General features: G+C 36.9%; 1 protein-coding gene across 2 annotated transcripts in view; it reads right to left on the bottom strand.

The window, feature by feature from the left end:
* Salm (spalt major) overlaps window positions 1-16,487 on the bottom strand; it is a 53,008-nt gene extending 36,521 nt beyond the window's left edge. For both annotated transcript variants that reach the window (XM_076388945.1, XM_076388947.1), the window contains exon 1: window positions 16,025-16,487. In XM_076388945.1, the coding sequence (XP_076245060.1) occupies window positions 16,025-16,127 (103 nt within the window). In that variant the 5' untranslated portion in view covers window positions 16,128-16,487. The remainder of the gene's footprint in view (window positions 1-16,024) is intronic.
* Between the last annotated feature and the right edge of the window lie 912 nt (window positions 16,488-17,399).

Genomic DNA, 17,399 nt, shown 5'->3' with positions numbered 1-17,399 from the left:
GACAATTAGTAAATCACAGCTTCAACCAATGCTCGTATTGATATTAAGTGTCATCCTGAATAAAAGAGATTGTGGACTGTGTATTACTGTATAACGAATCTAGTCACATATTATTGGCCTATCCTTATGACATAACTTATAACTAGAAGTCTTTATTTTATATGTATTTAATTACACGTGTAATAAATGAATTCGAATGTCAATCCGTGTAATTTTCGGTACACGGAGATATTCATGTACCTTTTATTACACGTGTATACGTGTATTTCAATATACGTGTAAATTCATGAACAATCAAGCGTCTGGCAACTTTCAGAAACAAAAAAATCTCGGTCTCTTTCAGGGCCAAATAATGATTGTCGAATCAATATTTGAATTCGAATAGCTGATTTCATAACTTTACGATCACGTTAACCTATATTTAAATATTCGTGTACAAGTGTATTAAGAACACGGATTTTTAATTCCTTAATATACAGTACACGTGTATTTTAATACAAATCAAAACAGTGACCTTTACTTATAACATTGTTAGCTACACTTATAAGATAGCTAATTTCATTTAAAACGTAAATAATGTTTGGATAATAAAAGACATTGACATGACGTTGTCTTCCGTCAGTAATCAATCAAACTATCAAATCTGTCTATGGCTCAGTATATCATATTCTCGCGAGGAAATTGTCATACGCAAAAATTTTCAATCTTTATTTAATCGCATTAAATATTTCTAATTCTATGTATACATTGGTACAGACTGAGATACAATGGTTGGAAAATTTCCTGCTTTCTTACCCCTTAGATTGAAAAAACATTTTTACTGTTGTCATGTGTTTACAGCGATTGTATTTCAGTTTGTATCGGCTTTAATATGTATATTTAACATTATTTTTTATTTTAAACTGCAAATTTTCTGATTAGTTTTAGGTAACCAATTTTCTATGATGTAATAATGTAACTTTGCAAGTCAAACTTTCTTTTCGATCTTCTAAAGAATGTTGCGTTTTGAACTTGTGTCATTGTTCTCGGCATGAATGCAATATGCATCTAAGAGTTTCTCTTGCCTTGTGCTTGCCATTGTACACACTATGACGTTAATCGCATACTACGTCTTGAAACATTGCCACGTTCTGTCGACTGGTAGAAAGTTGCATATTCTCAACTTGATCGTAAACAGTGAAGAGCTACAGTAAGCGTCACTCGGGTTCAAGCCTCCCTAAATTATTTCAGTGCTTTCAAATTCGCCACCCACGAGAAATCCTTGAACTAATAATTAAAATTGCTAGATAACATTAGTGTTCTATGCGTCAGACAGGACCCTAAACTGTACGAGACATTTAATAATTTCACTAAATAGATATTCAGAAACATTGTAAAACGCTATAAACGTTAACATGATGACATTGTGGTCTCCTACTTCAAATATTGCTGTTCACTTTGAATTCTAATGCAGCAGAAATCAGCTTTGCTGTCACTTCTATGCATTTTTCCTTCCTTGACAATGAAGGTCGCGAATTTACGGAAAAATAACGTTCCACTGGAGGTTGGAAGTTGGGTGTCGAATAGGCTCCGACTCGCGAGGGGAAATCGGAAAGCGGGATGTCGCACGACACAACGGCGCAAATGAAAGGAACGCAGCCCCAGGGCCCATTCGCATTCCGCTTCGTCGCCGGTTATTAGGCAAATACGACCTCGCCGATTGATAACCCTTTCGCTCGGGGCTGAATAATATGGCACCCTTAAACGAGCGGTGTTTAATGTGGCACCGGTTCAGCGGGCGGTTCCTAGTCAATTTCGTTTCGCATCCCCCGTTCGCCATTCTCGCGTCATAATCGTCGCACCCTTGCCAATCCTCTAATCTTCGAGGCGAGGCGAAACGTTTTTCGCTACGGATATTACCCGAACGTTCCTCGTAATTGGTTAACGCGTTGTCAGTTGCCTGGAACTGGCAGACGCTTCTGTTTCTCCTGTTTTCATCGATCCACACACGTTCTACCTACAAGACCTAAGTCTCGTTTCTACGAGTGCTCGCACAGGCTCTTCGAGGATCATCAAACCAGACTCGATCTGAGTCATCTTGTCGTCGCGGCTGATCGGTAATGGTTATTTACGGTGGTCGCAACCGTGTCGATATTATGACGTCTTCTCTGATCATTGGACGCGGGCCTGAAACAAGTTGTCCTGTCGCTGTTCGCGCGTTGAAAACGTTCGCTTGGCGCCGCGCCAATTGGGTTGCTGCCCTTCACCTATGCCAGTGAACGATGTACGAAATTGGTTTCCCTGTCTGCTGGTAAAAAGTTTCGCACGCGAGGCGCCTGATGCTCGGAAAAATTATAAGCAGTGCTTCTCAAGATATTTTGATAAACCCTTTTCACGATGATACCTCGGCGCAAGTGAGTTGTAGTGGCTTTGATAGAGGGATGAAGATTATTAGAAACGTGTAATTTGTGGGAATAGCAATTCAAGTTAATTAATTTCTTCAAAGTCTTCTTATATATATCCCAGTTCCATCTAGAGGAGAAGGAGGTGCTGGGTCGCTGAGAAGGAATTGCCAGACCACAATTCCTTCGGTTGAGGTTTGAATGGAAGTTATGAGGATGAATCTGGTCGGTCGGCGCGGGGGAGGGTAACGTTCAACGAAAAATAATGGAGGATGAAGAACCGAGAGTCCACGCTCCCATCGTCCCAGGCGTATCCACTTACAGGCGACACTATGGCTGTACCATACCGAGGAGATTTAGGCCAGATAATACTACTTCGTACACGCGGCCAGAATTGCTTGAAAAAGATGATTGGATGTCTAGCAATGATTTGACTCAAGCTCTTTTGGTACATACTCTTTGGATGAATGTTGTGCGGCATCACAGTTGCACATTAGCTCTACGAACATATATTGCACGGTAGTCAGACTACAATTATTTTGCAAGAGTTACCGCGTATGTAGTTGTTACGCAACAGGCCATCTATATTTCTGGTGCAATAATTATTCTATACTTATGCTACAGCAATCACAATATTTTTCATTCCATAACTGCTATATTATGCCTTTGAATTATAAATATTGCGTTACTCTTATTTGAAATTTAACAAACTACTTTCACAATTCTTCTATTTTTACAAATCTAAAGAATATCAAAGTTTATGGTAACTGCATCGATTTAATTTCGATGAAATTTAAGATATTTAAATCACACTCTTTCTTTATATTATACTATTTTATTCCTTCTTTTTAATTGCATATACCATATTTAGATCTTTTTTATTACAACAGTAAGTAAATATCTACTTGAAGTTTGACGTAACATTTGAAAAAAATAATTTAGGGTCAAAAGAGAGATATAGAATACATAGATAGCTAACTTGAGAATAAAAGGGATGAGTGCAACCGGTATCAGGAAAAAATCGGGGATTTAAAAGCTGTGAAAATGGCCCTTTGATAGTGCACATTTCAAAGATGCTTTTAAACTGTGAAAAGCTACGCTTCTATCGAGCTTTTCATATCTCTTTCAGTGCAACCACATTGTACAGTAGTTATTCTAAACTTTCCACGAGTATGAAGCACATAACACATTGGTTCCAAAAAGAAGGTTAATGTTATTCTTAACGTTCAAATAAATAAAAAATTTCATACAAATGAGATTGTGTGCAGTTAATGGAATGTTCTACTTTTTTAACTCAACCATTAATTTAGTCGTAATTACAATTTTATGAGAATTCAGTAAAAGTTCCACAAGTGTCACAATAAAGTGACCAAGGTCCCTTTCGTTCGAATCAGTGTTTTGTTTGTCTATAGCTTGTCATCCATTTTGAACATTATTTATCGGCCAGCTATCATCGAAAGTCTGTATTCCTAAGCGTCATACATACACAACTCTTATCGCATTTTCTTCTATTTACCATTCATTTTCGAATAGGAAACCAACTAGATCTGAGTCAATGCGTAGGATGAAAAAATATCTTAGCGACATAGCGATAAATATTATTCTCGATATTAAGAGATTAAAAATACAAGCTGATCCGGTTAAAATTCAAGAGAGACGCGATTAATCAAGCTCCGTGGGACTAATGAATTTCGCGAATCGATAATTGCAACCTCGTTATCATAAATCGTACATCGCGGCCGGTGTCGTGATCGCGATTGCTGAGATTAGTATACCGAATCGCGACGAAATTATTCGCGGACCGAGTTCAAGGCTAGCATTCTTCGAGTCATCGACACTGCATTTTAATAATACACGTGACTAAATTATCCTTTCAACAATAAACCAGTAGAAAAACTTCATTGTTATCTACTATAATGTTTTGATCGATTCTCTATTACAAATATCTAATTAACAACATCAAATTAATAACTATTTCATTCACGTATCATCAATTATATGATTTTTAATATTTAAAGAATCTTTTAACAATATTTATCGAAGATATACCTACATTTTTTGTGTAGTTTGATAAAATTTTGTTTAACACTTATCTCCTACAGTGTGTCTGCGAAAACGCTGCCAATTTTTATTTATATATATTTCCTTTTTCTGTATTTTCCCTGTGATCTCTGCCAGGTACCTTTCAATTGGATTTCATCTTTATTCATCACTTGTTGGTACTATGTAATATACGTGAAACGCAATAAATGTTAGCAATCTGTTAAATCGCCTATAGTAGTTACGTGTTTCAACGTCTATAATAATTATCTAAGGGTTATTTCTAAATACTAAGAATTAACAAATTTTTATTTCGAAAACTGAATAATTAAGATTAACGAATGAATTATCGCCGCTACTCAATACTAAAATGATACTAAAATAGTATCTTTTATCCATTTCGACCAATTTTCTTATAAACTAGAAAAGCAAATTTCGTGCAATTTGGAGCATTTGAAGAACAAAAATCTTCCTTTTCTAAAAGGTTTATAATCAGCTTCCGTTTCAACTCAATTTATTTAGCAATAGGTCCTGCTAAAATATCTACTTTGTCAAAATTTAATTGAAATCGCAGTGGTTTAAAATAAAATGGGTAATACAGTTAGAAAATTTTCTGCATGGTTAGAACTCGGTTGTGTATCTATTCTTTTAACGTTTTCGTGACTAATAGAACACGTCCTACTTGATTCGTTCTACTCTTATCTAGCATGACGTTGGAAGCCTACTTAACAAGAAAAAAATAAGAATAAAATATTGTAAAAAGAACCATTCAGTTACGAAAAGGTTAGAGCAGCAATGACATTTACCGAAAGTTCTTTGTTTCAATCACCCCCTAATATTATTGAAGTATAATCTGTTGTTATATTACAAGCGTTGCGATGGAGGTGGTCGGAGTGGAGGTTGCCCGGTCTTTGGCGGTTTCGCGCAAAACCTTCAGCGGCATTCCTTCGCAGAAGAGGCGAAGGTCGCCAATTATCGAAGGCGGCCTAATGCGAGTCCCTATGACGGGTCATATTTAGCCCCCTTTTTGCCACTATGACGATTCCACGTCGGCGTCAAAGAGCACCGGCCGCTTCGTAAATCCTCCTGACAGCTTTCCAACCTATTTCTTCTCTTACTCTCCTTTCCCAACCTATGTACGTTCTCTTTAGCAAGACCTCCATTCAATTGTACAGAATGTTTCAAGGATAATGACAAATACCTTATCAGGTACGCAGTGAAGTTAATTCTTAACAAGTAATGTTGATGCTCGTAGAAATAGTAGAAGTAGATAAAGCACATTGCTATTTCCAGTAGTAGTAAAGTCCGATATTAAGAGTAGCCAACAAGTAGAGACATGTATAGTGCTCTAATTGTTAGATTCACGATCAATCTTATCTTAAATTAAATTTAACCATGTATTTGTAAAACTATTAGTAAATTAAAAATTGTGTTTGTAAATACCATAATCCTATCGTCAGTGTTTCTGCTTGTTAAACAATTCATTATAGTTAATAGTACGGTAAGTAATTAATGTAACAAGTTTCTTGCACATGACTTTAGACCTATGGAAGTTAACCATTCATTGTTGCCTGTATCGGGTACGAAACAGTCTATGGTAGTGTACGCTACACTAGGAGGCTAAATAGGGAACATGTTAACGTCAAATTTTTATAAGCAAATCTCACAACAAAAATCTCAGATTTATGTATTGTTGAAAGTTTTCTTATGCCTACAGATATAACTGTAACGATAACTGGTATTCTCTGAGCTGTTTAACCCTTTCTGTATAGTTCTTTGATAACCTCTTTATCGTCTTTTTAAAAGATCTGATTTACTTAATACTTGTTTTATAGCTTCAGTAATAAGAAATATGAAAGTATATAGGTATTGCCATTTTTCCGGTAAACTGGGAGCGCAGAACTTTGAACATAAAATATGTTCTCATTAGTATATCTCATCAGGGTAAATGCCAACAAGGCTGAAATACTTTTAAATTGTTTAATTAATTACTTTTGTTACAAATATCCATCAAATTCAGCACGAATTATAATTAACTAAATGATTTTTTTTCTTGTTTTCCGCACAAATTCTCCATATAAACTTTCAAAAAAATCGAGATTCAGATCATTAAAATCCTTAATGAGTCTATTTAATAACATAAAATCATGGAAAGAAAGAAACATTTCAACTCGCAGAGAATGTATTCTACGGTCGAAATTGGTGAAGTTATAACCATTCGTTTGAATTATTCATATAAAATTAACAAACATCTGACGAAATTTTACCGAATTCATTCGACACGAATTTTACCGAATTCATTCATAAACATGTTGTCAATACCTAATTCATTAGACTGTTCACGTTGTTTTGCAAGAAGTTACAATTTCATACATAACTTTTCTTTTCTTTGAAGCCTAATAAATTAGAAATTTATTTAATGAAAATTTAGGAAATAGTTATATTTGTTACATGTATTTATTACCTCGAAAATTATTAGTTACAAAAACAAATCTTGAAAATATAATCGAATTACGATAATAAAGAGTGATGCACAATGTGGTTCGTTTTGTCTAAGAGACTTATATAAAGAGCCGTGGGTACTTTATATATCTAATTATTTTCAATTTGGAAAGATTTTTGCTAGTTAAACCAGAATTGAATCGATGAATCGAAGAACAGTATAAGTCCAAAATTAGCCATTTTCAAATAATGTTAAAATTATATCCGGATATCCAAGCTAGAGTGTATTGAGTCACACAGAAGACAAGTGCACTTAATGCATTCTGGCTCTGGGGTCCAGATATGTAAAATAGACAAAACTGCATGTTACGATCAAATACCTCAAAATTTGGTGTTTGGACTGTGGTTTGTGGTGTTATAGTTATGACTTTCCCTGTTAAACCTTTAGAAAGATTTTCTGATTGATAGAGTTAAAATCTGAATTTGCGAGATATTTCTCCGAAACGCATCGTATGAGCAGAGTGCGTGCTCCTTTTCTCTCATTTCTTTCGTCTTGTTTTCCTACAATAACGCTTTCGCTGAAAAATGACGCGATAATGACACCGAAAATATTCACGCGTGATGGAGGTCAAGAAACCGGTATGTCAGCTTTGTCAACTGTAAAAAAGCGACCGTGCATTTCCCAGATTCCTACTGCTCTGCCATTCATTCTCCTTTTTCTTTCTATTGTCCTCTCTTCGATACTACACGATGCTCTCTTTCTTGTCGAAAGAGACGTGGTTGTATATTTTCCGACTATTTTTAAATAGATTACGATGTGTATATATATCACATAGAAGTCTTATTGTCTTCTTTCTTTTTGTAGCCTTCGACTTTCCACGACCGTTTGCATACCTATAACCTTTTGAAGCCGAAAGTGAGGCGAGTTGGTCAATTTCAAGTGTAGAACAATCAGTGTAGTAGATTTCTTACTTTGATGCATTTAATCGACGGTAAAAATAGGATTTTGATTGTGTCATAATCAGTTCAGACATGCCTAGATCTCACAACAATTTTTAGTCTCTAATTATGCTAGGTTTTTATAAAATAAACAATTGGAAATTGAAATACTCGAGCAACAATGGTATTTGCATCTTTTTAAACATTTTTAATTTTTCTTTACAGATTTGTGTGTAACAAAACGCATCAATTTATTAGTAGATAATTATCCGGATTATCGACCGACATGACGATGAACCCAAGTCGATCGTTGATTCATAAGAATTCGGGCACCGCCAGTGCCTCTGCATTTGCATATTTCTCGTGAACGCCTATCGCGGATCCGAAATAGCAGCATCGGCGTCAAATCACCGACGGTGGAAGACACAATACGAAAATATCGAGGTTGGCGCGCATACTCGCGAACCAATGGAAAAACGCAAGGAATCTCTGCGATTAATTTACGATCTTGAAACTGGTTTATTGGCTATCTCTGCGTCGGTTCCGAATTGTTTCTCCTACGAAACTAGGGGGTGCTTTCCTTCCAGCGTTCTTCGCTTCTTGTCACCTAACCTTTCCGTTCAAGTTTGCGTGGCTTTCAGAGTTTCCGAATTTTTTGAATTCCCATCGGTTCAATCAGTTCCTAAATAGTTCCCATTGTCAGAGTAAAGCCTGTTACGATGAATGTGTGTACTTCTTGATCGAAGTTCCTTCGTTTAGTCGAAATTCATTCCCTCGATAGCAGAACTAATTCTATCATTCGGCGAGATGCAAATTTTAGAATCGCATAAATACTTAGATAAGCAATTACACCTCTCATGAATTATTTTGTATTCACTAAATATAATACAGCTACATTACTAGCACGTCGTATGTGAATTTAATTATTTATTTATTTGTTTATAAACATGCGTATAACCTATTATACATATACATAGAGTTATACAAAAACGATTTTATGAAATATATAAATAAAAATATAGAAAGAACGTGCACGCGATAGAGTTTTAAATGAAAGCAACTATTATATCTATAACCGAATTTGAAAAGTAACTGATTTATAATTTGAACTAGGTGGCATCGATATCTCTACTAAATTTGTAGACTATTAATGAATCGATGAGTTGAAGAATGGTACAAATCCAAAAACCACATTTTGAGATATTTCTGTGGTTATAAGGCAAAACGGCCTGAGTCACATATTTTTGTTTTCGAGATATTGATGTTTAAAGTTTTCTACTTCAATACTGTCTTATGGACTTGTGCCTTCTTGAACCCTTATTTATAAGTGAAAAATTCTTTTAATGCCCTTTCTTCTTTCTTCAAATATAAATTTTATATCGTAGATCTCAAGTAAAGTCTTAACTCGAATTTCTTGAAAATATGACACAGATTATTCTGCCTTACGACCACAGATTTAATTCTAACGTTTAATTCTGTGCATTACATGTATCCAGATCCCAGAGTCAGAGTGTATAAAGTCCACTTGTTTTCTATGTGATTTAACACACTTTAGGTCTAGAGTCTAGATATAGCTTAAAGATTATTTCAAAATGGCTATTCTAAATCATGACTGTTCTTCAATTCACCGATGCAAATATTATTAGTGAAATTCACAAAATGGATTGGTGTTCGTGAGTACAGTTGCCATTGATGGTTCACTTGCAACGCGGATTAGTGGGATCGGTCAGTTTACGATTGCTGCCATTACTAACAAAACGCATCGTCGCTATTAAGGGATTTCAAAGACAAGCTATCGTAGCTATATAGGCATTAGTATGTTAGTGATGGGAAGCGCCAATTCAAAACGATTCCCCACCGTTTCGCAACAGCAATGATTCACAATCGACGGTCGATTTTGCGTTGAAATGCTGTCGGACTCTAGCCAGAAAATCATCTACGGCCCAATGTCCTCTATAGCTCGCGGAACAAACACGAAGCGGGCGCAACGATGCCGAGCGACACGTATATTAGGATCTATTAATATGCAGTCAAGCCGAATGTTAGACGGTGCTTAGTCGCTTGTCAGTCGCATTACGAGCCAACACACCCTCTTAGCTCGTTGTCAACACCGGAGAGCTCTCCACGATTCCTCTCCATTTGTCTGTACGCGACTTTTCGCCTACACAGTCAAACTGTATTACAAAACTGTCCCCAGTAATGATTCCCGAAACCTTTCTCTTTACCCTACCCGTACTATCCAACCATCAATTACTATAGTTACGCTAATTACGCTTTAAGGCGATTAGAGGTCTGCTCAGGACACGATGGCCTTCGTATTTCATATTTGGTTCTTAGAAAGTTGACTTTTCCCTTTTTTCCAACGAAATGTCGTTAGCCTTATGCTCGGATATACTTAAATTGTTCGTTACCAAATATTGCGTGTAATATTGTTGTCACCTGACAAAATAAGGTATCCATATATGCCTATATGAAGAACACACAATATGATTACGTTCGTCATTAAACTGAAAAAAGTAGAATTCCGATTAACCAATTCTTTATGGTCTGGACACTCTTTTACTCAAGGGTCCGATAAGGTAGTGTATTAACTATGGACGCACAATTTTCGGACTCGAACACTTTCCTTGAAACCTATCGATGTCACATATTTATAAAATGAATATGTTGTTAGTTGGAATGTAGAAATGAAGTATGATATGTATTCCCGACTTTTAGTATCAACTTTTCCGTACTTAAATGAGAGCAATAATAAAAATATATCACGTAGAGTCTACTAGAGTCCATGTCAATAGTTGAGGACTGAGAGCAAGGCTTAAACCATGATCTAATGATAATTTAGGGATATTTCGAAAGTTAGGCGTCAAAATAACACTAGTTTCAAATTGAACCTTAAGTCTATTAACCGAGATCTTACTTACGACCGAATGATCGATAATAAGCTGCGTAATTGTTGTCACATCTTTGTCTCGGTCTCAATTTGTCAAGCTGCCTCGAACGTGCCTTCGAAATCCTAGAAAATTCGACGCGAGCGCACTGTGTGGACAGTAACGTGAAAAAATACCGCATCGCGCGCCGATCGCTTGAGTGGCGCTTGACGTGCCTCGAATAAAGATTTTATAACTTCTTTAATTTATGGCGTAATAAAATACGACTTGGAAATAAAGGCTGTCGTGCCTCTTTCTGAGAATTTTTAGAAGATTGCTTTCGATATTTGTACAAATTTCTGATTGTATTTAATGTCAGACAATTCTGTTCGACCGTTTGACCGACAATACACCATTTTGCAGCATTTCAGAGAGAAAAAGAAAGAGAAAGGAATCCACACATATATATAGACATTCGCTATAGTCGTTTTAAAAATAAAGTTGTTACTATCAAACAATTTATCAACTACCTACATCTTCACGCTTTATTGCAGACACTGTTGCAATCGATTGAGTAGTTACAAGATAATTTTTAGATAATAAATAAAATATCATTAATTATGATTATTAAAACGACAAAAGTATACAACATGACGCGAACATTACAAAATAAACGAGTATTATCAGTCTGTGAGTGCATAAACGAAACTATTCACAACAGTTTAGTTAATTTGCAAAGTAAATTAAATTAGCAAGCACGTGTAAATATTTTTTGGAAGCGAATAATCAATGTAAACGTATTATAATTTAGCCAGGAACTAAAAATGAGAAACAAACTCGATAAATTTTTGTTCACCATTTGCTATTGACAATTTAGAAGGATGACGCTTCGTTTTATTAATTGTGGAATTTTTATGAGAACGGTGACACTTAAACAAGTATCGATAAAAATACGATTTTCGAGGCATCTTCTTCGGTACCCTTCGGTTAAGCCTTTCACTATACGAGACATCGTAAACTGCTAACAAGAAAGCTTGACGCCACCTACTCCATGGAATCTCAGTTTCAGATAAAAGGGAAACGCCTGAGGCTGTGGTGTAAGCTGTCATGAAGTTGTATTCGCCTCACGTGAAATATGATTGTGCTGTTGTGTGCACTGGTTTCGCGACAATTTGCCATTACAAATGGCGGCGGTGATGAAAAAGGCTGGGTAAGGATCCTCGCTGCGGCCGAGGATTAATCGAGAAACACGGAACTCTGGACATTCGGCAATTCGTAGTTCGAGGTCCGCGATATCTCTGTTTATCGTTTAATTGAGAAATGCATAAACCAGACAGTGAGTGTGAAATAAATAGCTGACAGGGTTTCTTAACTTTAGAACTGAACAGAGCGATCACATACAACCCAAAGACTCCTATTCATCAAAATTTTCTCTTTAAATAGGTCGAGTTTTGATCGGCAGATTCACCGAGTACAGCTTGCTGCCACGTTGATGATGAAAGAGTTTAAATATTCACTTAACTATTAAGGATTTCATTTGTAATAACTATTCAATTCTACGAATTAATTTGCAAGACTGACTGATGCAAGGCTGCAGTCGCTGTCATAAAAAAAAATGCAAAACACGTTGTAGTTTAAGTCAATTTAAAAGGTAGCTTATTAATATCGGAAGTTTTTCAAATTAGATTACTGCAAAGTAAACTGTTGCTGTAGACTGATTTGTGACATTAACATTTAATACCATTTACAACGAGGAACTTTTTTATCTGTATTTATGTAACAGCGAATTCAATTTGAACTATGTAATTCAGTTTCCAGTGATATTAAACAGTTTCTTCTATTTATCCACATACACCTATACGTTTAATGAGATTTCATCTATTTTCTATATGTGTATTTCAATTGTGATAGCAGAAAGATATTCAATCTTCGCTCAGAACATTACAAAATTTTCACTCGCTTTTTCACTTTCACTGAATTGTTCTTTCTAAAATAGATAAGATTTTACCAGTGCACCGTGCACTATGCTCGCTGATACGGCTTATCGAAGTGGTTTCACCAGACAACTAATAATTAACAAATGTTTGCGGAAACTTTGTTCGAACAGGACGCTTATCTCCTAACTTTTTTTTACTGTGACTCACTGTTGTATTTTCTTCTCATACAGAGACTGCGTTCTACATTTATTTTATCAGGAAAATGTGGAAAGTCTTGCGAAGAATGCATCTCCGGAAGTTCGAATACATATAAAAGTTTTCTACAATTAGTAAACGTAATTATGAGTCATAAAGTTCTTACAGCGAACATTTTTCTTTTAACCTAATTAGAACCGTTTATCTGATAAGATTTCATTGTTAAATTCGATTTAATGGTAACGTTCTTATTTCTTTTTATGCTTGTATAAAGATTAAATATTTCCGTCGATTATTATACTTAAAATTTGGATCTTCTTAATGCTCACAATTTTTTCTATTTTAATTGGGAGATTTAATTATGAACTGTAGATCTGAATTTTAATTAAATATAAGATTATCAGTGAAATTTCATATCAATTTTTTAAAATGTACTCGACGATGTTGAAAGACCTATCACCAATCCTATCCATTGCTGCACTTCTCATTATTATTTTCAAATCGCGTGGGATGAAAGAGATCACAAGGTGTATCTTTAGTACGAACAATTGCTCTCTTTTCAGTAAAAATTTGATCGAAGGAAGGAGTTTCATCGTTCTGAATTTGCTAAATCGATTAATTAGTAGGTCAACCCTATCGAAGAAGCCAAGAAGAATCGCTTTTCAATCCGGAAGTTTTGAAACAACGACTTTAGTGTCTGCAACTTCTTTGGAAAGACAATTCTTAATTCAGACGACTAAGAATAACGAAAACAATATGTCAGTACAAAAAGGAATTGCCACAACTGTCTATGTTTTAAAAAGAAGAGAAATTATAGCAAAATATTCACAAGATCGTTTGTAAAACTCAACTCACTATTCTAAGCACTGCCATTTTTGAATGAAATCAGTTTCAATATTTTGAATTAAACAAATGATAAATAATTAAGAAAAAGTTACATTGTTTACAAATATTGATTATTTGGAAATTATAAAGTAACTCAAATGATAAGACCTTATTTTACAACTGATATGAGCTTTCAGATCTAAATGTTTTAAAACAATTTCAAATTGTGACGCTTAACTGTTGATGAACCGAATTCTGTACTAATTTTTTTAATCTCGGATGTTACTAATGTTAAAGCTTAAGCATAATTAAAAACATGAATACAGTTCATACGTTATAGTCTTACGTCTTGTTGTTCAAAATATTTACAACTCTTGTGTAATTAGATAATGATTCTGTAAAAGTCGAGGCCATTTTAAGCTCTGTTAAATTCGAAAACGACAAGTAGTCTAGTAGTTTCGACGAAGAGATTACGAAATGTACGTATCAATTCCAAAGAATGTAGCGCAAACAAAATTGGAAATAGTCACACTGGAATTTGTATATTTCCAACCAAATTAAAATATTCTTGACTATGTAAATCATGCAAGATATTCGTTTTCTAAATACCTATTCTGAACATCTTCTTTTAAGTATTTTTCTGTTTAAAAATGTCGTAATCCGAAGATCTTGCATTTTTAAACGTGTGAGAAGGAAATGTGTGTTACAAAAATAGTATCTCATTACTAAAAGCGTTAGAAACAAACTTATTCTGTGAAAATTATAAAGAAACCTAAGACCGTGTATCCTGGTGTGTGAATATCAAAAACGTGTCGAGTGATTCAAGTCATTAAATCATCACTGGGTTTCATTTTTCGACATGTTGTTTATTTCATTATGTTATATTCTTGGTCTCTCTAGACAAGGTACTAATACATATGTATAAAAAGTTCAACGCCAGAAAGATGGTTGCTCTGTCATCTTCATGCTCCATTTGCTATTTAGGACTTAAAATTATCCGTATATTTACAAGAGACTTTTTGAAGATGCAGTAATGCATGTTTTAAGACTATAGTATGCAGAATCACAAAATAAACATGTTCCTATGTCATGACAAAAATGAGAAGTCACGAGCAATGTCAGAAATCCAATGATATCGAATAAAGCATAAAATCGAATCATAATTAGCTTGAGGTAGAGCATACAATACGGATTCGAGTATCCCTACTTCAATATAACAAGTGGCTTTTCTTCCTGTTGATACATAATCGTTCACATTCGACAAGCAAGAACAGATAATCTAGATTCTAACGCGAAAAGAAGAATTTTACGCGGGAAATGTAGTTTAAGTGCATTCAATACTGTCCACATTTGCAGAAGAAATTACAAGTAGCAATTTTCAACTGATTATCGAACCAAATCGAGAAACTTGCCTTCACCTGCCATTTTCCTATGCCCATTTACGGAAATTGTTGTCAAACTGCCTAAGGATTACAGTAGAATCTTTTTAGTTAAGAAATGTACGTTATACTCAACCGATTCTTTACATCTCCTTCTTGCAACAATTCCAGATTCGCCTAAAAGTTTAGTAACCTTTAGAAACCATCGCCAAACTGTTATTGAACGATTCGATTTTACTTATAGTATTTCGATGAAAGACTTGGAGCAGCTCATTGGCAAGTTGCGGTGCGAGAAGTCCGACGGAGGATAGTCGAGAAGCGAGTTTCGATCACTTGCGACAGTTTACTCAACGCCGACGGCCTCTATCGACAATCCTTAATGAGAGGCTAAGAAAAGCTTGATCTGTTGTGAAAAGAAACACTTCGATCTTCAGCAATAACCTATACTACGTTAGATGTACAAGAATTTCACGTGAAATTTGACACTTGATGTGGAATACGGCAGTCTAAATAGCTATTCGAACGTGGAACCTTTTAGAAAGTTTCTCAAGTATGGTTAAATCTCACGTACGTAATGACAAGACACAGGTGTCTTATATTAGATGAATATCATCGTCAAAAGTAGAAAACAGTTTGAAAGTTATCAGAGCACCATAGAATACCTTGTTAGATACCCGAGTAGAGGAGTTGGAGAGATCACTTTCAATATTAAAATCTTTACAATATTACCTACTATTTAGAGAAGAATGCAGTACCTACGGGAAATTTAGCTCATGTCATTCCTTAGTTACAAATTTCCTACTACAATAAAAATTTCAGCGTTTACAAAACAGACATCTCATAAACCAATTAACCTGCGCTTCTGACATTTGGTTTACTTGCAATTTGACTGCGTACTGGGCAATGCAATAACCAATTTACCACGGATTTGTTTGATACTTCGTGAAAGAGTAGTGAAAGGAAAGAGGCACCGAACGCGCGGGTCCCTAGGCGATAAAATGCGGTGATGGTTCACTTACGGTTCACATTCAAGTTTTCCACGGCGCTGATCAGCAGAGGCCCCTGGATAAGATCCTCCTCGAGGTGGGCACGGCTCGGACGGGCTTGCTTTCTCCGTGACATCCCTTCTTGCGTTTATAGCAATTGCGAGTCGCGGCGATTCCTGGCTAGGTTTCCCGGGTTGAATCAGGGAGAAGGGTGCTTAGACGGGTGGACACGTCATCGGGGCACGCCGCAGCGAGGACCGGGTCGGTTCCGCGCCCGGCGATCTCGATTGCAGGTTAACCGTTTCACTGCCGTACGTCACCATCGACACTGTCAGGGAGCTGCACCTCCCTACGCGCGCTAATCCACTTCCTGAACGATCCCATGCAGAAAGAACGCGGTTCAACTCGGCCAGCGACACACTCGACCCATCCTGAAGCCCGCGCACTCTCGAGTTTCTCCAACGGCACGTGGCGCGCGGATCTTTCTCTCTCTCTCTCTCTCTCTCCCTCTATCTCCCTCTCTCTCTCTCTCTCACTCTCTCTCGCTCTCTCTCTCTCTCTCTCTCTCTCGCCCCCTTTCCCTTTCCCTTCCTCTCTATCTCTATATCTATCTTTTTCGGTTCCACTGTATTTTGTGTCACACACTCAACTTTTTACTGTGGACCACCGACACACTGGTGCGCACACGTGTGCCACCGAGCAACTTTGTCCGTCTGTCCACGCGGGACACCGCGTGCGTGCGTCCTGCGTTCCGGCGTTCGTGGGTGCTTCGTTGGCTGGCTGCCTGTGTGAGTACGACGCGCGCGCGCGCGTGTGTGTGTATGGTTCTATATCTCACGCAAAATCCGCGGCTCTGGTGCCTCGAGTCGGCCGGACGACGGACGGACCAGCTCTGGGCCTGACGTTGCGACGCCCCTCTCCTGCGCTGCCCGTCCTGCACTGGTGGGGGAGCAGAGGGGAGAGGCCTGCGCGCGCGCTTCTCTACCCTCCACCCTCCACGCGCTGGCCTCCCACCAACCAGACACCCCCTCTAATGCGACCGCCGCGCCGCGAGCCAGGGGTGGGATCAAGTTCAATGTGTACTCACGAATCTGAATCAATTCTATGAGTGCAGTGGTCGAACGAAAATATTCCTACACTCTCAATCATTCCATTTTCACCGTGTTTTATTATCGTTTCTGTCTTATTTCTAGACTGTTCCGCTGTAGAGACTCTCCTTGCATGAATTACCAATCGCTGTTGAAACGAATTTATCGATATATTGTGAGTCATACGCGGGAGAGTAGAGTTGATGTCTGTAGAAATTTCTCATGCGTATGAATAATTACGCTACCCGGTGGCAGTGATCAATACGGAGGCTGAACACAGCGAGAACGTTTATTGCTTATTGCTAAACACGCCCTTAGTC

This window comes from Calliopsis andreniformis, chromosome 12, assembly GCF_051401765.1.
Source record: "Calliopsis andreniformis isolate RMS-2024a chromosome 12, iyCalAndr_principal, whole genome shotgun sequence".
NCBI classification, from domain to species: domain Eukaryota; kingdom Metazoa; phylum Arthropoda; class Insecta; order Hymenoptera; family Andrenidae; genus Calliopsis; species Calliopsis andreniformis.
Note: the sequence above shows the minus strand (reverse complement) of the source record. Positions and strands in the feature narration are given on the sequence as shown.